This window comes from Python bivittatus, unplaced genomic scaffold (genome assembly GCF_059951505.1).
Source record: "Python bivittatus isolate LINGU-HERP-01145 unplaced genomic scaffold, Pbiv_v1 ctg000410_np1212, whole genome shotgun sequence".
In the NCBI taxonomy this organism is placed as follows: Eukaryota; Metazoa; Chordata; class Lepidosauria; order Squamata; family Pythonidae; genus Python; species Python bivittatus.
The window spans coordinates 1,916,697-1,943,922 of record NW_028277067.1 but is presented as its reverse complement, the minus strand read 5'-3'; the positions used below and the strand labels follow the sequence as shown (position 1 = coordinate 1,943,922).

At 38.5% G+C, this 27,226-nt stretch overlaps 1 protein-coding gene across 2 annotated transcripts; it reads left to right on the top strand.

The window, feature by feature from the left end:
* Nucleotides 1–1,542: 1,542 nt before the first annotated feature.
* GJC1 (gap junction protein gamma 1) lies at nucleotides 1,543–27,226 on the top strand. 2 transcript variants are annotated; one of them, XM_088143351.1, is made up of 2 exons: nucleotides 1,543–1,694; nucleotides 24,164–27,226. In XM_088143351.1, the coding sequence occupies exon 2, from the start codon at nucleotides 24,183–24,185 to the stop codon at nucleotides 25,362–25,364; it is 1,182 nt and encodes a 393-aa protein (XP_087999477.1). In that variant the 5' UTR covers nucleotides 1,543–1,694; nucleotides 24,164–24,182; the 3' UTR covers nucleotides 25,365–27,226. The 2 variants fall into 2 exon arrangements, with proteins under 2 accessions (XP_087999477.1, XP_007423505.1); XM_007423443.4 differs by lacking the exon at nucleotides 1,543–1,694 and adding an exon at nucleotides 4,706–5,324 and having other exon boundaries at nucleotides 24,164–27,225.

Sequence of the window (27,226 nt, the reverse complement as noted above, 5' to 3'; positions counted from 1 at the left end):
TGGCAGTTGGGAGGCACATGGGAAGGAGGAGGAGGAGGGGGAGGGGGAGATAGCAATTGTTTCCATTTTGAGTATGAAAGTGGAGATTTTAAGGATTTTTTTTTTTTATGTTCAATTGTATATCTCAGAATCAGATAACGAGAGAGATGTAAACTGTTTGATTATATTGTTGTGAGCTGCCTAGAATCATTATATGAGATAGGCAGCCATATGTCCTCTAAGTAAGTTAATAAATAAATAAAAAGTTCCCATGGCTGGTGGGCCATTGTGAGAACATGCTGCAGGTGCTTTGGCAAAATAGTTGCTGGGTGGAGACAGGCACTCACAAAATGGCTGCTAGGTGGGACATAACAAGGAAATGACTTGCCAAAATGATGCCTGCCACTTCCCTTAATTTTCTCTTCCTTTGCCCTTTTTTAAGACAGCTGCCTATTTTATTTTATTGGTGAAAATTTAGGGCTGATTTGGGGCCAAGAGGCTCTGTTGTAAAGAGATGATGCTGGAACCTTGTACTGTGCTTTGAAGCCTGACAGTTATCTTTAAAAAAAAAGATGTAAAAAATGTAAAAAAGTCAGATGAGGTAGGGAGCCTGGTGAACATCAAGGAAATCATCTGTGGGCATATTGGTTAAATCCAGGCTCCAGGTTGAAGGCCCAGCTATTAATGACAGAGTAAGCAGCTCTGGACTGTGTGCAGGCATTATATACAAATGTTGCATGCTCTGTGTGGTTTTGGCATGTGTGTGCGTGTACATGTGTGCATATATAAACTGTTTTTATGTGGTAATGATGATGCAACATATTTTCTTTCCTAACTATTCATTTACTAAACTTACATGTTGCTTCAGTCATGATGGAATGAAAGTGGCTTATAGGTTTGCTTTGTCATGAATGAAAGCAAGCACTGAAGTGTTTATCTACCTGCTTACATCAGTGGTATAGGACACATGAGCATACTATCATGTGTGCAAGCATGTATGTTGGCTGGGGGCTTTTTGTGAGTTTTTCCTATCTAATCAAAATTAGTTCAAATTAAGGAGGGTTGCAATTTCAAAAATATTTGAGGAAAAATATTTTGTGACTACAATTGAGGCATTCAATTTGCAACTTCCAATTTGTAACGGTATACCTCTGAAGCAGTTTAGTTCAGAAGGAACTGTTATTTTAAGCACCTTTTATTTTTGCATGGGCCAAAACCTGTCAATAATTGTGATGGACAAATTGTATAAATCCCCGCACCGAATTCAGCTAAAGTGTTTGCAACTGAAAACAAGTGTGTTTGCAAAAGTAAATTGACAAAAATTATCAACAGCGGGTTGCACTTTACATCATCTATCATATCTGCAGCCTTTGCAAATTATTATTCCCCCCCCCCAAAAATAAAGAGTTCTGCAAACAGAACAGCATTTCGTACTGTTACGTGCGTTATCCCGAACCAAATCGTCACCTCACTTTTGCATTTGTTAGGCGTTCTTTTGCAAAGAGGCTTTTGCCCATTCGTTGATTTTCACTGGGAATGGAGACCGGGGGCGGGAGAGAAGGAAGCTTCGGGGATCGTATCCGGACCGGCTCGCTGACTCTAGAACACGAGAGAAGTTACAAAAAGCGGGGCCGGGTGTTGGTGGCCAGTTCGTTCTCTCAGGATCCGGAGAGGCGCCCCCAGCCACGCACGGTGAAATGGCCTGAGACAGGCGGGTGAGTCCAGAGGCAAAGAGTAAGGGGGGAGGCGGGAGAGGGGAGGGGAAGGTAGGTGAGGGGGGATACGCCGCGTGGGAAGAAGAGGGACGGACTCCGACGGGGGCCATGGGGGGCGGGGAGAATTAAGGGATGGGGACCACAAAGTTTTACGCGTGACGGGGTGAAAGGTCTTGCTTTCGCTCTTGAAGGTGAGCAGAAACAGTTGAGAGACATTTTGAAGTTTCATTGAGGGTCCGGGGGGGGCGTCATTTTAAGGCACCTATGGGGAGCCCGGGAAATGGCGAAGGGAGAGGAACCGAAGGCAAAAGGCGGGATAACTGTAGTGCTCGGGGATGATGATGAATTGCGCTCCGTGGAATCTCTCAATGTCAGATGAAAGAAAAGGCCATTGTTGGGGGGAGGGGAGGGCTGGAAGGGAACATTCCCTGGGTAGCCAAAGCTAAAAAAACAAGCGAGGTTCAGTTGTCAAAACCAAGGAAGGGCAGAGGTAAGAAGAGGGCTTGTTGCTATCTGGGTTATATCCAGCCTCTGGGCCTGCGACGAGTGCCCCACCATACGATGATACTGATGCAGCAATGTTAACTATAGAACAGTAAATGGTACAAATAATAAAACAAAATCGAGAGCAGGAGAGGGTAGCGTAGAGGGGGTGCTGCTATAGAGGGAGAAGGAGAAGAGTGGGATGAGGTTTCTTCCCACAAAGAGGACAGAATAGAAGGTAGAAAGGCTGGTGATTGGTGGGGATCTGAGCAGGATGTATTTGAAGTGGAGAAGTCAAAGAAGAGAAGAATTCTGTTGAATCAGATCAAGGTATTTAAGTTGTGGCCACCACCTTTCTGCAGGGAACTGGCTTATATGGAGCCAGATCATTGGTCCACCTAGCTCACTAATTTCTATGGTTAGCCCTTGCTCTGTTACAGCTAAATTGAGTTGTACTGCCTCTAAATGTAGAAATCTGATTTTGTCTGTAATCTTTTATGGATAGTTTCACTCAGCTGTATCTTTCTTCCTAATAGGCCTGGGAATCTTAAATTCCAAGCCTACCTCTATTTAAAGGCTTTAACTTGTGCGGGATGCTATGGTTTGGCTTTGAGGTAGAACATTCCTTGTCTGTTGGTATGTCTGTTGCATTTTGTGTGCAACTTGTGTGATGAACTAGCCTTTTCTGAATAAAACCATTGGTAATCTTTGCTTTATATGCATGTAGATGATAAAATCAGCCAATTACAACATTACCCAATGATGATGCTAATTAAGATGATTAATATTATAATTATTATACTGCTACTGTATACATGCCACTTTGCAGAATAATATAAACTAGAAAAAAATAATGAACAGCTACAGTGCCACTGAACTGTATGTTTTCAGTGTTTTCAACACTGGCCAAAGAAATGGTTCTGGGAAACCCCAGAGTAGGATATAAGAGTTTTATTCTCCTGCAATTGATATGCTAAAGCATGTTGTTTCTAATAATTTCTAATACTGATAGTCCTGTCCTTATCTTCATGAATTTGGCTAATCGTCTCAAGTTGGTAGCCATTGTTACATCTGTTGATACTGGATTCTGTAGTTTAGCTAGGTGTTGTGTGAAGAAGTGCTTTATTTACTCAGTCTTGAATTTCTGACCTTTTAGCTTCATTGGATGGTCCCATTTTCTTGCATGATAAAGAAGAGAAGAAAAATGTTTTGGCAGCCACTTTTCCAGCACCATGTAACATCTTTATTTTATGCATTTCTGCAGTGTTTGGCCATTTCAGTTGCCCTTTTATACATATTCTCTATTTAAACAACCTTAAACAAGGTTATATTGCAATTTGTACAAAAGCTTTATAGAACTGGTATTTTTTTAAAAAAATTATTCTTTTCCTAATTTTCCATTGACAAATATTGCCTTTTTCATGTATCTTTTCAGATCAATGTAAACATGCAGTTCAATAATAAATTAGCCACCTCATGCCATTTACAGAAGAAATACACAGTGACATTCATTGGGGATGGGTCAACATTGGCGTGATGGCAGACAGAACATCACAGTGCAAGCCCACTTCTTTTGGTCATGCATACAAAGTCAATACATGTACAACACTCCATCTACCATCTTTAATTATTTAAATCATGATTTGTTCACTAGTCTGGAATATTTTACAATACTTTCTATAAAAATGCTTTCTTATTCAATACAATCTGAACACATATGCATCAGTACTCAGAAAAAGATGTAGATTTTAAAAGGTGCATGCCATATTAAAGCAATTAACTCATAATTTGTACAAATTAATTTTTATTTTAAAAATTGAATCATTTAACCTTTTTTAGTACCAAGTAGGGATTGCAAAACTTCCAGATTTGGAAATAAAATGTTCTGGAGAACTCTGGAACTTTCCATCCCCCCTCCTCCCCGGATCATGCTGTTTCAAGGCATAGTTTGGCAGTTTCCTGACATAAATCTGAATTGTAAATGTTTGGGTCAGGGTGCTGTGTCTGGGACATGCCTGTTCAGGTCAGAATGCTGTGTTTGGGACATTTTGAACCCCTGTTGGTTTGGAGGGTTTACTTCAAGAAATGGTCACACTGTCCCTGGAGCAGCATGGTCAGAGGGGGAACAGAATGGTTCTGATCCTGAACTGCTAAGTTTTGCAAATCTTTAGCAAAGAGGTGCATACTTGTACAGTCATTAAAAGATGAACAAGTATCAGTTCAATTAATTATGCAGTTATTTACTGTTTGAGGGAAGCCTAGCCACTAAGAGAACCATAATCAGTTTTTCAGTTGCATAAAACATCTCTGGATTTTACAGAGGAGATCAGGTATCAGTTCTATTAACTTATATCTGTATTAGTAAATAAGAAATTAGAAGTTATATTCATAATTATATCATTGAAGTACTGTACATTAATTTTGTAAAACATTTTAAGAAAGTTTTAACATCTGGCTTAAACAAAAAAAGATATTTAATTTGATTTTTATCTGTCCTGATTAGAAGTAATTCTCACTGCATTCAGTGAAATTTGCTTAAGATTGCAGGCACTGTTTCAGTGGAATTTCTCTCTTAATGTCTACCATCAGGTTGGACAAAGATACTCTGTCTTTGACTGCAGTATGTTAGAGGAGACATTTCCTTTAATTACAGAAGAGAAGGGAAGGACAAAAGCATGAACAAAATGTTATATGACCCAAACTATTTTAATGAAATAATCAATTTGACCTATAGGTTGTGGGAGGGTGCAAAACTACATCTGCAAAGTGATTGGACTGTACATTCACATTGTTATTACTCAAAAACCACTGTGAAAAGAGAACTTCATATCCCCCTGGTGAGTGGCTGAGATGCATATAATGTTCATGCACTGTAATAAGGGGAGGAGAAAAGGGTTGTGCCGTGTTGTCTTAAACAATAGCTGGCTTAGAACATATCATTGTGGCTGTCAAAACTTGTTTTCTGATGAGCACAGAAAGCATTTGGCCTTCTCAGGAATGTTTGCTGTACCAGTGCTAATACTACCATCTTTGGCAACATTCCCATGTTCAGCATCTTGTTACGTTGGTCATTTTTTATCCCATGTTTCTTGATGACTTCTTGGGGTTGAATTCTTTTTCCTTCCCTCCTGGAAACTGCTGGAGACTGTAAGTATTTGTACAGTGTGTGCCAGTTTCTTTAAAGAAAAAAAAATCAGTTAGGTGCAATGTAAATCTTTCATGCAAATTCTGCATTCCTTTTTAAAAACATTAAAATATATGCAGTGTATGCTTAGTGTGAGGAATATATTGATTTGCAGATCTTTAGTTTCTTGTCTTTTCAAAGAGTGCAAAATGGTATAATTAACTTTGATGGTTTAAAACTCACTGCTGGAAAAATATTTACTGAATCAAAGTGTTTATTGAAGGTATATGAATAATTGAAGAAACAGCAGCTATTGAATGCAGCTTGATTACTAGAGCATAACACTATTCCTGATTTAGGATATTTAAAGCAAAATGACAAATTAAACCTCAGAACAAAATAAATGTATTTTACCATTTTAATTCTCTGGGCGTATTTATTATTTATTTGTAATAATCAGTTGTATGCCGCCAAAATCTGTGGACAGAAGGCGGCTTACACTGGACTCAAAACCTTCTTCCTTTTTACATCTTAATGTTTTGAAAACACATTTCACTGTGCATGTAATTTGTTGCTTTCAACTTTTTAAAAACAGTTCTTTAAAAAAAAATTACATATTATTTTCTATAGCCAAAGTGTTTGAAGAAAAAGAAGCACTAATATCCATTGAATTGTTAATGCTATATATTGCTAGCTTGTTAGCTTAGGATTCAAACTTCAGTTGAAACCAAAGCTGGACTTTTAACCCTGAGATTTCTTTGTTTCTCTGACTCTTCCATAGATGTACTGTTATATTGAATCTTGTTGCTTTTCCTTGTTTTTAAAAAATATTTTGCATGTTTGTTTGTAATTCTGAATTAAGAGAAAAATAAAGATTCACAGTTGCAGTATCTTTTTTTACCTTTTACCTGTGAATTTTCCAGAAGACAATTAAAAAAGAAAGAATTGGAGAAAAGGTGCAGTCTTATAGCAAATTTCACATCACTTTTTTGGAATCTGATATAAGAGCCACAGGAAATACTTTCAGTGCAATCAGTGATGGGCTGTGCATTTGATTTTAGGGTACAATAAATTTATTTAATGTGTAGCATACTACCTAAATGTTAAGGTCAGTTTTTCCTAACCCAGGCCTTCAGAAGTGAGTGTCTAAATGTATGCAAGTACTTATTTATTTAAGTTTTTATGAGCTGTGTCAATTGCCAACAGATCCAAGGGTGCAATACAAACCTAAAAAACAACCATCATGTAGCCAGTGGTAAGGTAAATATCACCCATTCAAATTGGGAAATAATAATACAAAACAAAATATATCACGCAGGGTCACAAATCACCCTACCCTAAGGCCTGTTGGAAAAAAAAAACCCTCTTTTTTCTAAAGGAGAACAGGGTCAGAATCAACGTCTGTCTTCTTAAGGCAGATGCTGTATCACTGGGTGTGGGGGGGATGCTCCTGGGATCGTACTTGCTGCTATACCAGCCAGCCCATGCTGCAAGTTATAGACCAATCCTTTGGGGGAAGATTTTCTGGTTTGGATTGTGTATTGTGTAATGGATTCACCCATTAACCTAAGACATGGTTTGTTTAACCATGGTTTATTGAACAAATAATAGTTTATTGGTTCACAAAGTATACTAACTGTGGATTACAAACCACAGTTGCTGAATTCCCATAATTATGGTAAGCCAAAATGAAACTTCATTATAAGTTATAACTACATTGGTGGGAAGTGTGTGAACCCATTGTTTGTCTTGCATCTTTGAGGGAATGAGGTTCTACTATATGCTACTCATTGTCTAACATTCTAGATATATTTGGGGCCTGGAAACATTTGTATAATGTGCAGATACCTTCCCTATTTTTTTTTTATTTGAAGAATTTTGCATTTTATGTTGCTTTTATAAGCTCAACTGCCCATTAATTGAGAACATCTCTAAAATATTTTTACCCCTCTCAATTTATCACTTGTTGCTTTTGAATGTCAGTTGCTGTATGGATTATTATACACCCATTTATAATAATTATTATAAACTTCCCTGAAAGAAAGACTTAGTTTTTCCTCTAGATAATGCAACTTTAAAATAGGAGAGTTGTCTTCACTTTATTGGGGATATGATAAAGGAGGAAGATTTAAACTTGGGGGGGAACGCATCTAAATTTAGAGTCACTTTTCTGATAGTATAGTAAATGTTCTGGGATCAGTAATAGACTTGAAACAGTCACTGTCCTTAGTGAAGTTAATAAAATCACTTTATAGAACTGGCTATGCTGTAATCCAGCTTTCCACAGCCTGTTGTTTTCTTGATATTTTGAATTAAAGTTTAATTATAGCAAGTAATACAGTTTTATTTTGTAAAGGTAGTTAAATGTGGATTTGAAATTAAGATAAATAATAGCCTCTATGTTTAGGCTTAGATTGTAAGATAAATTAAGAAAGTTGGGAGAACCATTGGCTGTCTTCTAGTGTCCTTGAATTAAAGTGTTGGGTGGGAAGAAAATTGCTTATTAGGGCTGTGCAGCAATCAGGATCCATAGGGGAAAAGGCAGTTCACCACATACATGGACACTTGTCGCATCTCCTTGTATCAAATGTTTTTCGTGGGATAGGATCATGTGCAAGCTCAGGATAAATGGCAGGTTCTTTAAGGAGTACTGACAGATGCTACATGATTACCCCCATGGATTCCAAATTGCCTTTTCTTCTTTGAATCTGGATTGCTGAAGAGCCCTATTGCTCATTAATCTCCCTTCCTATCCTACTCAGATATATGCTGTCATAGTGATGTGGATCTACAACCCTGTAATTTTCAACTTTTGGGGGCTACTGAACACATTTGGAACTTGGAGAGCATGTAATGATTGCCATGGAAGTTTTTCTCACCTGAACAAATAACCAGCTACCACACATACAAAATGCACAAATATAAAAATAACTTTATTACTTTCTTTGCTCCTTAGAATGTTCCGTCACATCCCTTGGCTCTCCCCAGATACTCCTACAGTGCCCCAATTTATCAGGGGAGGGCAGGGGGAGGAGGGGAAATGGGCCTTTCTTCTAATAAAGCACTGGGTTGCAGCCACCCATCATGTTATTTTCTAAGAATGCCTATGGGATCTTTGTGGAGCTCAGATGTATTGAAAATACAGATAAAGCTGAGGCTGCAGTTTTATTTTGCAGCATACTAGTCTCCCTTTTTTAGTTCAATAAAAGCAAGTAAAATCACGTGGAGCAGTGAGCTTGGCAGACACCAAAGGAAATACTGTTGGATACATATAATGCCCACATGGTTGGGCCCAATAATAGGATTTCAAGGAAGATTCTTATTGGGGGTGGCTACTTCATTGCACAAATTCTTAAAATATAATCAGAATAATGTGCCATCAAAAATACCATGAAAGAACTGTAAAACACATGATGAGCCTTTAGAATAATCGCTGCAGAAAGTATTCCTGATAGCTTGTATACATGTCTATAAAAATAGCATATGAATCCTGAGGGATACTAACTGTTAGAAGCCACTGGCCATGCAAAATATAACAGTATGTAGAAATCACTGGACTTCCACATAAATCTTACAAAGTAGTAGAGTTTATGGAGGATAGGTCTGGCAGAGACAGGTAGCAGTGAAAGCTGAAGATGTAACCATTTTCAGAGCAAATATACAAGGGCTTAACAACCAAGTATGGAAATTGCCATTGTGCCTTGCTTGTGTTTTCTAGGACCAGCTGGTTAGCACAAGAGAGAATGCTAATTTCAGTGAGTTGTTGATTTGATCCAGCAAAGAATGGCCTGAAGTTTGTCTGTTGCTGGATCAGATGTGTCAGAAATGAATGCAGCATTCTTGGTGTTGGTTCAGGGTAGGGGTAGGAGTGGGCACTAAGAAGCTAAGGGTGAAAGTGCACATTTTAAAAGAAGTTCAGAGCTACCATGAAAATGGCAAGCCTGTGTGAAATCTTCCTCTTCCCTTCCCTTGCAATATAATCTACTTTCCTCAGCCAGTAATGCTGTATATGGATGGATAAATTGTACTACACTTATTTACCAAGGAGAGACGTGAATTTAGGATTTGTCAGACATATAAGGTAGACCAGACTAAGAAACTGACATGTAGAGCTAAAGATTTTTTTATTAGAACAGCTATAGTAACAGAATCTTGCAAATCTGAATATGCTTCCCTTCCTCCCTATTTCATCTTCATGTGAATTGTGGGGGAGGGGGGCTGTCTGAGGTATTTTTGTAAACCGCTTTCTTGGTCTGGGTTCAAGCCTTGTTTAGCTGCTCATTGCTTTGGTAATGGATCATCCCTCTGTCCTTCAAGGCCATCCTGTATACTCCCTACAGGACTGCTGTTTTCAAGGATAGTTTTGTGTATCTTGGATTCTGTTTGGTTTAAATCTTGCTGCAGCCATGATTTCACTTAAATGACCTTAGAATAGTTGCTGCTTGATCAGCCTGAATCCCTGTTCTACACTGTTTTCAATGTATTCACTAATAATGTTGAATCATAGGACTGCTATATGGAATAAAAGATATGAATAGCTTTTGACATGCAAAAAGCCCTCATACATTCTAAGAATATTGCTCATGATCTTTTGGAAAACGGACAAAAATGCTTTGTAAGTGACGTTAATGTTATCATTGCCCTGTGCCCTGCTTCCCCCATGCAGGCTGGAGACTTCAAGTAGAATTGAGCTTTAAACTCTGTGCCTTTTCACATGCGTCACAGAAGGCTAGCATGTGGGGCTTTTACCCTTGTCCTATGAATAGCTCATTATTTCAGGGTGTGACTTCCTTTTTTTAACCTCCCTCTTCTTCCCAGTCATGAATAAAAATGATATACTGAATTCCCATAATGATGGCTCAACTGTGAGGAATGCTGCAGCGTGATAGTGTCTTTTTCCTACTTTATGCGAAGTTTAAAAACCTGTAAATAATCAAAATGTCAACTTGCTGTGATTTGAAACATAGTTCTGCCTTGACAATTTCATTTTGAAATCCGGACTTGAACCTCCAAGTCCTGCATTTAAGGCTTGTGGCTAGCCAAGATCTAATGACATAATAGCACTTGATTCTGTACTTTTTTAAGAGCAGATTTTCAAAATGGCTTCAAACATATTTTTGTGATAATGCTTGAGGCTCAACTGTTGCAGAAAGTTTTAAATATTATGGGAGACTTTGGCTACTGTTGATTTTACAGTAAAGTCTACAGAGAAAGAAAGGGAGAGGAGTGCCTTGATGTTACTGAATTCAGTCTTTCCATGAATGGAATTAATGTGGTGGATTGCAAGAACAATTTATTGCTTCTCATGAAAAGCAGTAAAAAAACAGTCTGAAGACCTACCCTGAAGTCTGACTTTTGGAAGTTCACCTATCGTTCACATTGCTTTGATGTCTGTTTTCAGAGCCTTTCAGGCAAGCAGTCTAATTTCTTAAAAAAAAGAAAGAAAAATATTTGTGGAATGTTGATTTTTTCACTTAGTTCCAATTTATAAAATAGGAAATGCTCACATCCCTGCCCACCAGACTTATGAATTAACAGTGCAGTTAATTAAATGGGTTGTAGACTCAAGTTGTGATATGAATTGGGGCTTCTTCCTGAGCTATAAATAAAATGGGGGTGGGATTGACTATATGCTTGCAAGTTTAAATTTGAGTCGGGTGAGTTGATCCAAGAGACATTTCCCTATGGAGTCATCAGGCAGCAAAATATTTTATTTGCTTATATTCAAACAGATGCTTCTGAATACTGACACAAAGAAAATCCAGTGCAATACAGGTTATAAACCTTTACTCTTGGTTTGTTGTTCATATCCGTGTCAGCCAACTGGACAGATCGTACATGCAACATTGATATCTGCTCAACTTTAACTGTTGCTTCTTGTATAACAGATTTGAATATGTTTAAACATTCTGGTAATGAAGCAATGATTTGAGTTTATAAAGAACCCAAAAGTTATAGGAGAGGGAGCAAAATGTACTGTAGATGTTTAAAGCCAGAGATTATCTTTTCAAGGATGGGAACTTGATTCTTAAAGTAGGCCTTTTAGTTTAAAAACCTGCTTATTTGAAATATATGGAATCACATTTTTTATAAAATACAGCTACAGATAAATCTTCAACTCAAAGAGCCTTGTAAATTAAGTGACAAAAGCTACAACTGTCTAAAAGTTTTAATGAACCTGCCCGAAGGCCAATAATCTGCTTTTCATGCTATGTATACAGACAGAAAAGCCTGAAAGATTTCAGTACTGCTTTTGCTGCAGTGCTCTGCTTTTTTAAAAATTTATTTATTTATTTATTAAATTTATATGCTGCCCATCTCCTCCAGAGGGTGACTCTGGGCGGCTTACAATTAAAATCCAAGACAATAAAACAGTAAAAGAGAGCCAGTTTGAGAGCCAGTTTGGTGTAGTGGTTAAGGTGCTGGCCTAGAAACCAGGAGACTCTGAGTTCTAGTCCTGCCTTAGGCATGAAAGCCAGCTGGTGATTTTGGGCCAGTCACTCTCTCTCAGCCCAGCCCACCTCACAGGGTTGTTGTGGGGAAAATAGGAGGAGGAAGGAGGCTTATGTATGTTCACCATCTTGAGTTATTTATAAAAAATAATAAAGGTGGGATAAAAATCCAAAAAATAAAAAAATATATAAATATCCACAATTAAAATAACAAGTAACAATTTTATATAAAAAGCCAATATACAATTCAAGCTGATGGGGGAAGCTGTAGCGATCATCCCACCAGCCAATTCCAACCATGTGAGCCCCCATCAGGCCCCCAGGCCATCTGGCATAGCCATGGTTTTACACTTTTTCAGAAGGCCAGGAGAGGGAGCCGCCCGCACCTCAGGTGGCAAGCTGTTCCACAGGGCGCAGGCCATGGCAGGAAAGGCCCTCTTCCTAGACCCTGCCAGCCGGAATTCCTTGACTAGTGGGGTTTGCAACATGCCCCTTCTACCGGACCGAGTGGGGCGGGTGGATATAATGGGGGTGAGATGGCTCCTCAGATGTTCTCTTTTATTCTCATGCTGGCAGAAGGGAATCTATGGAAGACAGTGTGAGGAGTACAGAGTGGTTCAAGGCCATTTTGAGGGTTAGGAGAAAGCTCTGATAGAAGGTGAAAAAGATGGCAGTTTGGAAGTACTAATAGAGTAGTCGCTTCTGCTTCTGGAATCTGGCAAAGAAATGCTTTCTACCAAGTAACACAGACAGTACAGATCGGCCGCCACCAAAATGCATGCTATAATAGCTTTGGAGGAAGAGGCTTGATCTTCTGTGCTTAGCGTGGGAAGAATGGAGTAATTTGTCTCTCTTCTATCTGCCCACTTAACTTCCTTACGTAGAATTCCTAATCTGTGGCTATCAAAAGAATTGTTACATAAAAGACAACTCTCCAATATGAGAACATGGAAATAAAATGACAATAGATTTGGTATCAGCAAAAGAAGTTTTACTTTCATAGCATGTAAATTAATTTCTTGAATTCATTGCTAGGTGAATGTGATTATGACTACTGTGATGGGTGATTAAAAAAAAAAAGATTAGGCAAATTCATAGAGGATAGTTACACTTTCCATGCAGTGCAATGCCTTACGAAGAATTGCTATTATCTCAAGAAATTTTGGTGAAATCTGAGATTTTGCTTAAGATAAGCTGAGGTCCCACAAGTCTTTGCAGTCTTGAAAAATGCTGGCAATTAGTATTTTGAGAAAACAGGATAACTTTTAACATCCAGTAGGTACCAAGCACCTGGAAGAACTTAAGTGCAGTATAGTTTATTGTTAGAAGAGAATATGTGTAGCTCAGGTTGAACTGTGGAGTCCCTGGAGTTCTCTGAGCTTGGCTGTTTTCTTGCAAACATTTCATTACCTGGCTAGGTAACGTCTTCAGTGGTAGAATGGAGTGGGGTTTGCTCTCTGTTTATATACAGTGGCATGTCCTGCCAGTGTTTGTGGGGGTGGGGGTTTTGTGTTGTTTTGTTTTTTCTCCTGGTAGTTCCTTGATTAGGGTATTGTTTACTGCTGATTGTATGTCTGGTGATAATCTTGGTGTTAATCTCTTTTTATCTGGGTGATGATTGCTGGTGAGGAGATGTTCTGGTCTTTTGTTTTCCCTTTTATTGGCTCTTTTGAATAGTGTTTAGATGTTGTTTATCTCTATGTGCCTGTTGATGGCTGCCTTGTCTGAATACCAAGTTTCCAGGAATTCCCTTGCATTTTTGGATTTAGCTTGGTCTAAGATGCTGACAGTTTCCCAGTTGAAACTATGGTTAAGTCTGTCCTTGTGTTGTGAGATTAAGGAGTTTTCATCCTGTCTTCTGACTGCTAGTTGGTGTTCATGGATGTGCCCTGCCAGCCTTCTGCCTGTCTTTCCTACATAGTGGTTGTTACAGTCCTTACACTGTAAGTTGTAGATGACTCCTATTTTTTCTTCTTGGGCTAATCAGGATACATATGTGTTGTACTGAATAGATAGCAGTATTCACACACAGCTGTGTTTCTCTGACCTTTGGAACTTGGCCATGGCTCCTTTCAAAAAGTTTTTCTAAAGGGGAGACAGGTGAATCTGTTGTAGCAGACAAATTAATACATGTATTAATTTTTATTTATTGTGGCATAACTTTTCAAGGATTACAGCCTGGATGTGTTCAGTGAATTATGTCTAATCTGTGGAAGTCTTTTAAACTATTTAAACTGCCATAAGATGTATTTTTTCCTTCAAGCTCCCCAAATTGTCAACAGCTCTCTCTTGTCTAGGCTGTCCATAGTCCTTGCATGGTCATTGTATATGAGGAATAACTTCTTCAGTAATCAGTAATAACATCTCCTGTAATCCTGATCTTGAAGATAACTCAGCCAAGTATATTCAGTTAGACCACTAACACTTTCCTCTTCTCATTATGTCTTGTGCCAAAAGAACTGTTTGTTCTGTGGAAGCAACTTTATCTTTACCTCATTCCCACCAAAGATAAAAAGATACTTCCCTCTTCAGTGAAAGGACAATGGTGCGTTGATCCAGCTGTATGCCATTAGCAATGTAGTTTTAATTCCAGGGGATTTTCTTTTGACACAGAATAACCACCAGCCTACTGCTCAGATATTGGTAATTGGAGATAAAAGTGTCCAACTTAGCAGATATTCCTTCTCTGACAGGCTCGAACCCCAGCATTTTTAGAAATGAACTACTGCATCATTTAACTTTCCACTTGCTGATTTGTAAGGTAGAGATATCAGTGGATACAGGTTGGTTCAAACAAGAGAAGTGCTGCCATGAATGAGTACCCCATTTTTCTGGGAAGGTTTTCAAGATTCTCTCACTGGTTACTGATTTAAAGGCAATTTATATCCTCCTGTCTTAAGGAGTCTGACAGAACCAGTGTTGTTAACTATTCTACTGTATTTGTTTCCATTTTAAGAAGGGGAATCTTACATAGAAACACACCCAAGTATTATAGCTGCTATTTCTGTGCTTTGAGAGAGTCTAGGTTGAAATAATAGACTTTATAACTGTGAAATCTGTACTTTAGAGAATATGATGTCCTTACAATAGAGGTGCTGGTTTGAAGAGGGTCTGTATTTGTTGTCTTCATATCAAATTGAGAAGATATTTTGGCATTGAATAAACTATTCTGATTGATCAAACAGTGCAAGCTAATATACAACTTACTTGTGTGGCAAGCAAGAAGGAAGATTTTGTGAATGGGAGCGTTTTCAGATGAGCAGTTTTTAGCACTATTCAATACTTGGTTTTCTGCTATAAGGTATGAATACAGTTTGGATTTTCATATTGGGGGGCTTGTATTTCTGTGCACACATTTCATACTATATCTATCTTGGTATATGTAATAGAGATCTGTGGGGAGAGAAGGTGATACTGTTTGCTTGAACAAATCCAATTTTTAAAACCCTTGTCTCTTGCTCTTGTTATCTCTTAATTTACATTATGGCTTAATTTACAATTGTCCTATTCCAGTTATGACATGTACAAAAAAGTACAGGTGGTCTTCAAGTTGTGACCATTCATTCAGCAACTGTTTGAAGTTATGGCGGTGCTGAATGAATGGTACTTACTCCCGGTCCCCAAAGTTTGTTTATTTATTTATTTGTCCAATTTATGTAGCCGTCCATCTCACAAAACAAGTGACTCTGGGTGGTGTACAACAAAGCTAAAACAATTAATAAATACCTAAAACAATTATCATTACAATTATTAAAAACATTAAAAACTATAGAAAACAAAACTAAAACAAAGAAATAGTAGGTGAAGGGATGTTAATAATAATGGAGCCGCCTCACCAGTTTGCCAGTCCCCTGGGGTCTCCAGGCCTGATGGCACAACCAGGTCTTGAAGGACCTGTGGAAGATCAGAAGTGATAGAGCCAGCCTCGCCTCAGGGAGGAGAATATTCCACAATGCGGGCGCCGCAGCAAAATAGTCTCACCGCCTAGGGCCTGCCAAATGTAGCTGAAGTTACAGCTGTTGCAGCGCCCCTGCAGTCATGTGATAAAAATTTGGGCACTTGGCAGCCTGCCTGCATTTATGACTGCAGGGGCTCTTCAACTCCTCCCACCTGCTTATCTCCCCCCCAACTCTGCCCTTTTGGCTGCCCTGCACAGCGACACTCCTTGACGTCAGCACTGGGGCTGAAGTTGAGGCCCAGGGCCTTCAGCAGTCTCAACTGGCTGCCACTGCCACTGGGCCTCTACATTACCCTCTGCACCACTGCCGCCAAGGAGTGCCATCTCAAGCCCTGCACTGCAGTCAGCCATCCCAGCCCCAGCTGCCTCTGCCACCCTGCACTCTGCTCACCCTGCCAGCCTTGCTGCCCTGTGCTGTGCTCACCCTGCTGGCCTTGCCAGCCTGTGCTCTGCTGGTCCTGCCAGCCTTGCTGCCCTGCGCTTTGCTGGCCCTGCCCGCCTTGCCACCCAGCGCTCCTCTGGGCCTGTCAGGACCGGCAGGGCCAGCGGAATGCAGGGTGACAAGGCCGGCAGTGGCAGCAGAGTGCAAGGTGGCCAAAAGGGTGGAGATGTGAGAGAGATAGGTGGGTGGAGGGAGTTGAAGAGGAGGCAGTCCCTTACCTTATCGAGGCTCGGGGCTAAGAGGGACCAAGCCAGGAGTGGCTTGGATCAGGGTGGGTCCTCACCTAATGACCAGTGGGATTTGGTTAACGATGGCAACGGGGAATGTGAGGATTGCTGTCGTTAAGCAATGCAGTGATGTGATATCACTCTTTACAACAGCATCGCTTAGCAACAGAAATTCCAGTCCCAATTACTGTTGTAATTCAAGGACTACCTGTATTTGGTGTTTTTCAACTGCGCGTTTTTAAGTGAAAACGTTTTTCAAATGTTGGGAGAAAGTACATTAATTATCTTTCATTTAATGCGGTGTATATTAAAAATAAAACACATTTTAGTTTTCAAGTATCAAAAGTATATAAGACAATATAATGCCTCCTTTCAGGAGTTAATATTTTTGGTTCTCCAACCAGACTTCTGGAATCTGAGAAAAGGTGAGTGAAACACGGTAAGGAGGTGAACGTGCTGATGATGATTTCATGTGGATATTCCGTAAAACTGAATCAGCCATGTATGGCTATTTCACACTAAATGCATAAAATGGCCAAAGGGGAGAGAGGCTACAAGAATTCTACCCATACATTGCTTGGAGGAAACTGAAATTTTATTTTTCTATTTGCTATTTAGATTACTGAATGTTCCAAATGATGTAATGATAGATAGATAGACATGCTAATAACACAATTTTGAGATGATTAAATATATGCTTAGTTGCAAGGCTAGACATGTCAAGGATAGTTGTCAGTAGGAGTATTGCTGAACCCAGATTTCAGTATCGTCTGGATGTATTTAGAGCCCTTGGTGCATGACTTCCTGCAGGATATGTTTAATTCTGTGTTGTCTCTGCTGCTGTCATGTCCATTTAATCCTATGTGAAAACATGCTGTTTTGCTTAATACTGTATTGTGGCTCTTCTGCAAGCCATAGCTCCAAGCATAGTTGGAACTCTTTGACTGTAGTTTCACAAGGAAAAGAAAACCATGAAGGCCTGAGCCAACTCACTTCCCGCTGTTCATTAGTCTTTGAGAATAAATCCCTCTTCTCCTTAATCTTTTCTTTCTAAGAGCAAGGGATAGTACAAAAAATTAAGAACTGTGAAGCCAGTTTGAAAATGGTTTTTACCAGTTTCCATGTAAAGTATTTTTAAATTAAAATTTAGTACATTCTCTGTTAGGCTAACTACTGGGAAAATTAATCCTCTATTATATATAGCAACCAGGGTCAGTTTAAGGAATTTGGGGCCCCAATGCAATACCAGGTTTGGAGGCTATTCCCAAAGCTCTAGATTAACATCCCAGATGGATTCTGTAATGCGATACTAAATCTGTGTATTCAAAATCAAATACCTACAGAATCTGAACTAACAATTAAAGATGTATCAGGAAGAAACAAAATACAAAAGTGAACATGTAGTAAAATGCTGCTTTGGCAAATGTCCCCATAGGGAACTCTGTTAGCCTATGGGTCGATGTGACTCCTTGAAAGTCCCCTCAACCAGACTACCACAGAGGTGCATTAGCTAGTGGTAGACCAGTCTGTCTGAAAATCGCATGGGCCTTATCAGCCCACCCATTAAGTTGCTTTTTCCAGAAGAAACAATGAAAAAAGAGGGGGGAAAAACCAGGGTGAAAATGAGGTAAGAAGGAAATAGTTGGAAAGGGAAGGAAAGGAGAGAGAGGAGCCCTGTGAAGGCATTACAAAACCAAACCAGTTCAAATTCAGCAGGCAAGCAGTCCTCTCAAATCTAATATTCAATATCTAACCCAACCCATCCAGATTTTTAGTAGGTCCGCAGTCTTTACACTTCCCCTACATTACACCCCCACTTTTTTTCAATTTCTCAGCAACAAGCATTAACAAAAGCTGGTTCTGTAAGTTTTCAGCATAATTTAGCATGAGCTAGAGAAAAGAAGGGTACTTATTGTCTAATGCTTGTGACATCATTTACATTGTTCCTACAATTGTTGGAGCAGGTTTGAACAATTGGATTTCTATTTTTTATTGTTAAAATAGTGAAATACAAAGGAAAAAAGTCTACAAAGATTAATAAAGAATGAAATATAGTGATTAAATTAACTAAACATAACAAAAAAACCCAGTTAAACAAAAAAAAATAATAGCAATATAAAGATCCATTTGCTAAGTGTCTAATATACCAGAAATCATATTTTCTGATATGTTATATTATTTCATGCTTTTTAATACCTGGACCTATTGATTTTTCAAATTTGGATATTCCAATTCTTCCTTCCACAGATTAAATATATAACTAACTTTCATTTCACTTTTTTATATTTTATAAAATTGAGTTGCTATTTTCTGTTTAAACATATCTCTTAAAGTTATTAAAATTGTTGGTGCCTCAGAGGCTTCTTAAGCATCCAGGCCATACTGTTTAGTTAATACATAGTTCAGTTATATTTATTGCCAAGCATATACTGAAGGCATGTCAAACTCAAAAGACAATATATCAAAATTTTTAAAACAACTGTTAAAAGTCAACTGATTTGTTTAGCCCATGTATTCCAATAATACAACTTCCTTGCTATTTTCACATTTGGGATATACCACAGTGTCAACTTCTGATGTGATGTGGGATCAAATCGCAACTGTTTACCTATTAATAACTAAATACTGTATGCCCAGCAGCTTTCAAAGTAGGAAATAAAGATCTCAGTTGAATAAACCCAGACCCTAATACCTCTCAAGTTTTCAAAGGTGTTACACATTTGCTTTCCAAATGGGTGCAGTGGGGAAAATAATCATAAATCTACTATTTTTGTCTGAATTTTTATAGATTCAAAATAGGAAAACAGTCAACATGGCAAGTGGAAAAGTGTGGACACCTTTAAGCCCCCACTTGGTAATGGCTCCATTGGCAAAAAATAATACGTGGCTTCCCAACATTTTCTGTAGCTAGCTAAGAGTCTTTCTTTTCTTGGTGTTGGATTTTTCCTCCCACTCTTTTTCTAGTTCAGAGTTATTCTTAGGTCTCCTTGCATGTATTACATGTTTGCAATCTCGCTACATCTCAGCTAGCTATGCTGATGACAAAATGATGAAACGTGTTGTGACCTCATGACGCAAGCTCCACTCCTTATGTATTTGAGACATGACTAGGGGGTGGGTGACGATGAGCGTGGACAAAGAATGGGCACAACTGGCACATAAGATGCTGCTGTGCAAAGCTTCCCTGGCCACAGCTGCCACCTGCTCTTTGAGCAGGAGCTGTGAATCCAGGAGAACCCCCAGTTTGTATGCCAAGTCTGAATGGAGTACTGCTTTCCCATCCAGAACCAACCCCCAGATCCAGGCGACCCAAAACGCATTACCACAGTCTTGGCAGGATTGAGCCACAACCTGTTCTTCCCCATCCAGACCCTCACAGCCTCCAGACACTAGGACAGAACCTCAACAATCTCACTCGGCTGACTGGGAACAGAGATGTATAACTGGGTATCATCCACATATTAATGATACCTTACCCTGTACCAACAAATGATCACACCCAATGGCTTCATGTAGATACATGAAAAAGAGGGGGACCCCTGAGGCACCCCTCAAAACAGGGGCCTCTGGCTGAGCCACTCCCTTCCTACTGACACTGATTGGAACTGACCACGGAGGAAGGAGGAGAACCACTGCAAAAATGGTGCCTCACATTCCCAACCCCCCAGAAGGATACCATGGTCGATGGCATCAAAGGCTGCTGAAAGATCAAGGAGAGCCAGGACGGACGCACCACCCTTGTCTTGGGCTTACCACAGGTCATCAACAAGAGTGACCAAAGCCATATCAGTACTATGTCCCAGTCTGAATCCTGACTGGAAAGGGTTCAGGTAATCTGCTTCCTCCATGGAAGAACCTGTTTTCCTCCCACCAAAAAACCTACCAGTTGTTCATGTAAACGATCCACCAGGAGACAGCAGCAGTAAAATAGATATAAAAGAGAATGAAATAGAATAACCAGAGCAGTGGAGCCCAACTAGATATCTTGATGCATTTGACACCCCCAGTTTGTTTCTTACAATGTCTGTAGATGGTATTATTCATGATAGGGATTAAGGGGCATAAGAAAAACTTATTTTTGTACCTTTTACTCCCTGCTACATTCAAGATGAAAATATCATCCTTCTTGAGAAAAAATGTCTCCAAGCTTTCATCTTACGTGGGGCAATGTCAGTTGGACTAACGTGATGTGTATATTTATCTTGTTCTTCTCTTTGAATCACACTGATTCTCCATGCTGCAGAAATGTTACTTAAAGAGAAAAAAGGGGGAAAAAATGAAACAACATAGAGGCAGTTATGTGTTTATCGTCGTGTCTGTTTTAGCTTGTCATATGACATCATTGAAATGAACTAGCATTTTGGAGGATTGTGATTCTCCATTATTGTTACGCAAACTTTAAAATAACCTTTCTTAAAAACATAACAACTATAGTACAATTTTAATTATCCCACTCTATGTATATAATTGAAGGCAACTTAATAGTATACAGGCAATTCAGCATATTAGTGGGCCTTGGAACAAAATTTGGAGATGCAATGTATTACAAAATTAAAACTTTTTACATAATTGTGAGAACTTTGCCACCCCTTTATTTAGCAACTCCGCTGAATTCAGAAACATCCAAATAAGTCTTTTCCAGAGGTTGTTGAATTTCACCTTTATTTCTTAAAATTAAGGGATAATGGGCTTTATAATTTAGCAGACAACTAAGCCTTGCCCTAAATGGGATATTGCACGAATTTGAAATCTTGCTCAAAGTACTTGGTGACTTAAACGAATAAAAATGCAATCCTACACAGTCTGTTTGGACATGCCATTGGGTTCAATAAGGCTTCTAGATATATGTGCATAGGGCTTTAGTTTGGACTGCTCAGTTTAATAGTCCTTAGAAAAGGGAGAATCCAGTACACGTTATTTTCAGGAAAACCTCAAAGTAAAAGTTCAATGAAATCTAGCAAAATCTGGGCTCATATCCCATCTTCCCCCAGTTTTGTTCCACACGCAACATGGAAAGGCATGAGTCCTGAAAATGAAGTGACAGTGTAGTTAACAAATTCTTCTGAGTAGAACTCCACTCGTGTGACTTTGCAGCTATGTCCATGTAGTTTTCTTGACAATGTATGTCATGCCTTCTTCCAGGATGTTTTTTCCAGTGTAGCCCACAGTCCTAGTATTTCTTGGTGATCTCCTTTTTTTTTTTTTCTCCTTCCTAGCGGTTTTCCCACATGTGCTGGATCCGCTTTTTTTTCCCCTTGGTGATCTCCTGTCCAAATACTAATTAGGTCTGTCCCAGCTATTTTTTTTAAATTGAGATCAGCTAAGATCGACTAGGTGCTGCCACCTAGCTGGGCACCAAGTGTATATGCACAGCGATTGAATGAATCTAATTGGATATTTAAAACATAAGTGGTTGTGGTGGCTGCTGCTGCTACTTCTCTCTTTGAACGCATCAGTCATTCATAATCATTTGTATACTAGCTCTGCACAAAGCAGACTTGTTCCCTCACTTTTTCTCTTCCCTAATAGGAAATCTATCTATACCAAATGGCTGAGAGTAACCGATGTTACCTTGTGTCATTTGATAATCAAACAATGGTTATGTGCATGGTTTGGTTAAACTGGATGAGACTTTACGAAGTTGATTTAAATATGTTTTCAAGGTTGCAAATGGAATGAGATGTGTTTCAATTATTTTACAGATTATGAAGGAGTATTCAGTATAAGCCCTGTCTACCAAATAGAATAACTATTCAGGATTGGTTCAGACAAAACAATTCCAGTTTTTTAGCCCATAATCTTCATCTAACAGTTTCATACTCAGATTAATAAAATGGGATTAAAGTGCAGTTGCATGATTTGGATATAAAGTAATGGGGAACTGTTTAAATTGGCAATGTAGGTGCTGAAGGCAAGCATGCCTTTAAATTGTTACAATGCAGTCCAGTTAGATCGCATGCTTTCTTCAAGAAATACATCAATTAGATCAGGATTTCTCAAACTGTGAGGTGTACCTCCCTTGGGGAGGTGCAGACAGTGTCCAGGGGAGGTGTGAAGAACCTTTTAATTGTACAGGTAGTCCCCAGGTTAAGAATGCCCGGTTTACAGACGACCCATAGTTAAGAATAGAGCCTATTGTAGCAAAATTTGAGTTAAATACACAATGATTCAAGTTAAATATACAATGGTTTGAGTTAATTACACAATACTACTTATACAGTATTATACAATAATATTGTTCCAGCTTACATACAAGAACAGAACTTGTTCTTAAACTGGGGACTACCTGTACATCGTTACAATAAATCCACCTTTCCCAAAGTTTCATTGTATTGTTTTCATTGTTCATTTGTGTTCATGTTAGTGTTTGGATTTTTAGGGGACATGTGTAATTAAAATTACACTAAAGGGAGGTGTGATGGCAAAAAGTTTAGGAACCCCTGAATTAGATAATGAAAGTGAAATAATTTATTCTTCAGATAAAATGTGAATTTCACATTGAACTTTAGTATGTGGGAAAATTCAGACAAAATATGAATATAATATTGAACAGTGGAAACATAATTTAAACATTTTCTTCTAGACTAGCTGGCCCTTGTTGGAAACTGTTTGGATATTATTTTCTGCATGTATTCTAAAAAGGGAAATACAAAGATTTCACATTTAGTTTGCATATGCTATCAATCTGTGGAACAAGCTAAATGAGTCCACAGAGTTCTGTGATGGGAGTTCCTACATTTGTATAGTTTGACAAAAAGCCATGTGGAGGGAATTAATTCTCATTAAGAAGGAAAACTGCACTTTTCTCTTACAAATAATATTGAGAATCTTTCTTGACTTCCTACTCTAGATAGAGGCTTGGGATTTCCTGTTTGTCTCCCGTCCAAGTATGAACTAGATCTAACTTATTCAGCCTTTTCATGGTTAACCATAGTTGGCTAGTTGATTCTCTTTTAGACAGTTTCATGGTCCCCAAAGCAGTGATATTTTTTAAAAAAGAAGTGTATGTTTTCCCTAACTTCTGGTTGCTTCCCTGATCAGGGATTTCTCATCAGGAAAATATTAGAGAGGAAAGGCTTAGCTCTTTCTTCTCTAGAGGATAAATTTCAGTATTGATTAACATGATCCTAATTGTTCCTAAGTAATAGGAAATCCAGCCATAAGCCTTTATCCATTGTTTTCTCTTTTCTGCCTTTCAACTAATAAATTGAATAGGCTTTTTCCTTCTCATCCATGTACAAACACTAAATTTGCTTATTTTCATTATTTGTATATATCTTAAAATTACAAAATAAGAATGAAATACAGAAACATGTTTCAAAATTCCACTTGGAATAATGTTTCTTTCCATTATAACATGACTGATTATCTGTGACACCAGATTCCAAAAACAACACTTAGAAATTTACATGATCAAATTAGTCATGTTCTTTTTAATTGGGGTTAGGGATAGGGAATAGAATACTATCTCTTTTGATACTACTGAACATTCACATAAATATGTCCTGGCTTGGACAAGTTGAGGTGAATAGATAAGAGTAGAACTGAATCAGGTAAGTGCAAAATGTTGATAAATATTAAATGGAACCATTTTTAGGCACTTATTTTCTCATTTATTTCAGGGTGCAACGTAAGAAATATTTAGAAAATTGTAAAGTATTGTAAAATTGTGTATTGTTCAAATTCCATACAGATGCGCAAGTAGCTGATAATTAAATATTTTTCCTTTGTTTAAAAAAGTATATTTAAAATCTACTTTGTTCCCCTCCCTTTTCCTTCTTAGATAAACATCTTTGACCACAATGAGTTGGAGTTTCTTGACACGTCTACTAGAGGAGATCCACAATCATTCCACGTTTGTTGGGAAGATCTGGCTGACGGTGCTGATTGTATTCCGCATTGTCCTCACTGCTGTGGGAGGGGAATCCATCTATTATGATGAACAAAGCAAATTTGTTTGCAATACAGAACAGCCAGGTTGTGAAAATGTGTGCTATGATGCTTTTGCCCCCCTCTCTCATGTGAGGTTTTGGGTATTTCAGATCATCCTAGTCTCTACTCCCTCAGTAATGTACTTAGGCTATGCTGCTCACAGAATTGCCCGGATAGTGGAACATGGTGAAATGGGACGGAAGTTACGAAGCAAACCTTTTCTAATGCGCTGGAAACAACACCGGGGTTTAGAAGAGGCAGAAGATGATAATGAGGAAGATCCAATGATGTATCCAGAGATTGAGGTAGAGAGCGAACGAGAGAACAAGGAAAATCCATCCCTCACAAAAATGAAACATGATGGTAGGAGGCGAATCCGAGAAGATGGGCTTATGAAGATTTATATCTTTCAACTCCTGAGTAGGACTATGTTTGAAATTGGCTTCCTGATAGGCCAGTATTTACTCTATGGATTTGAAGTCAGTCCAACATATCTTTGTAGCAGAGATCCATGTCCCCATACAATTGACTGCTTCATTTCAAGGCCCACAGAAAAAACCATATTCCTGCTCATCATGTATGGTGTGAGTGGTCTGTGTTTACTTCTGAACATCTGGGAAATGCTTCACTTGGGATTTGGCACCATTCGGGACGCACTGAACAGTAAGCGGAAGGAGCTGGAAGATTCAGGAACTTATCATTATCCTTTTATTTGGAATACACCATCAGCTCCTCCAGGGTACAATATTGCAGTGAAACCAGACCAGATACAGTACACAGAACTGTCTAATGCCAAAATAGCACATAAGCAGAATAAAGCCAATATTGCCCAAGAACAGCAATATGGCAGCAATGAGGAGAACATTCCCACTGAACTGGTGAATCTCCAGCGAGAAATCAAAGTAGCTCAGGAACGCTTAGATCTTGCCATCCATGCATATAATAATCAGAATAATCCATCCTGTTCCAAGGAGAAGAAGCCCAGAGCCAGCTCAAACAAAAGCAGCGGCAGTAGTAAATCAGGAGACGGGAAAACCTCTGTTTGGATTTGATGCTGTTCACTTGAGAGGGAATGCTGCCTTTCATAGCCTGTTATATCTAACGAATTGGGTGCGAATTTCCAGTAAAAAAATAATTGGCCTTGTTAAAGTTCAGGGATATTTTGTGCTGCTAAATGGTACTGTCTAAAAGAACAGAAGAGAAAAGTATTTATGCTCACATTCTGATGTTTCCAAAACATGTATTCATGTTTCTTCCAGATCTGGAGAAGTCCCAGGGTTTTTTTTTTTATATATAATTATTTTTGTTGAACAGTTTACACTGTATGTACAGTATTAGGGTACATTTTATTATGCACATTTTTGTATTTGTATATTGGATACCTTAGTTATACATTTTATATTAAAAGGAATCAAATAGGAATTTTCAACATTTTTCTAAAGTTTTCCTCCTCATATTTCATAGAGATGCTGATCTATTCTGAGTTTTATAGAAGTTTGAATTATGGAGCAAATACTTCTGGATGACTGTTATGAACAAAGATGTAACCACTTCTGCATTCCTGTCCCAGCCAAATAAATTCAACTTTAGTTTAGTGAAAAATTTCTTTAGATGCAGTCAGATTTTCTTCCTGTAGTGGGTATCCTTGAATCTGAATGGACAAAAAAATTGGTTTGAATTTCAAACTGGCTGCTTCTGGCACATATCCTTGCATTCGGTGTGTGAAGCTGTTCCAAGGAAAAAGTGTTGGGAATTGACAATATTTCTCTGAATAAAAAAATGTAGGAGTTCAACCACTGGGAAAATAAAGTTTCATGTAACTGATGGTTATTTTAAAACATCTGATATTGTAAAGCAGGGACAGCAATTTTGTACTCCAGGTATTTTGTACTTCAACTCCCATATTACTGACTCGTGTTGGTTGGAATTACAGTCCAAAAATCTAAAGAGTGCTAGGTTGCCTATGCCTGATTTAGGGATGACTTCATCACCTCCTGATCTTGGAAACAATTTAAACTTTTGATAAAAGTTAAGCAAGTCAAACTTGTTGAGCCAAAGAGAGACCTCCTTTCTTGAAACTTGTAGCAGTACTCAAATGGAAAAATCAGCCTACCTCCTTGATTTAAGGGAAACATGAACAGAATTTAAAAAAAAATTGCCTTTCTTTTCAAGTGGGAAATGTTACTTTAAAGGCATGTGATATACAACACAGTTCCTCAGGAAGTTCTTTACCACGAGAAGGAGCAAGGGAGGGATTATGAATTTGAAGTGGTGGACATTGCAAAAATTTCTATACTTTGAAAAATCTGTTTATTTTAGCAGTGCCCAAGGTCAATCTTCCTCCTTGGTCTTTTAAGTTCCTGTCATGCTATTTATGTATTGCATGCAAAAAGCAGCAGGAAGCTACTTGGGAGTGTATGTTCCAATCTGCCTTGTGAAACTGCAAGCTGTTGTAATTAAATAAATAGATCCTTTGTTTGAAGGAGAGTTTAAGCTCAATACAGCAAGTTGGAAGTCTTATTTCTTTCCTAATGAGAAGAGGAAAAAACAATTAGCCATCAGCTTTTGGAGTTTGCAGATTATTTGGTTCATAGATTCAGTGTATTTTAATTGCTGTGGTTTTGTGGAACATATAAATATTTATTATGGTGCTGACCTGACAACATTTGCAAAATATGGTAAGTGGTGCAGTTGGACTGAATGCATTAGGTGCTCTTCAGAAAAAGGGTCTGTGTATTTCACATCTTTCAATATACAGCGAAGTCAACTCAGAGATTTTTAATGAATTAAAAGCTATGGGTAGCAATGACACTACCACAAGTGCTTGTCATTTTCCCTGCAGTTGTGATACAGTCACTGAATAAACTGGCTTTGCAAATCCAATACAAAAATCTAATAGCTATTTAAGTAGAAA

What these genes read in the sequence shown, in the direction of transcription:
- GJC1 (XM_088143351.1), top strand. Translation starts at nt 24,183, where the DNA reads ATGAGTTGGAGTTTCTTGACACGTCTACTAGAGGAGATCCACAATCAT.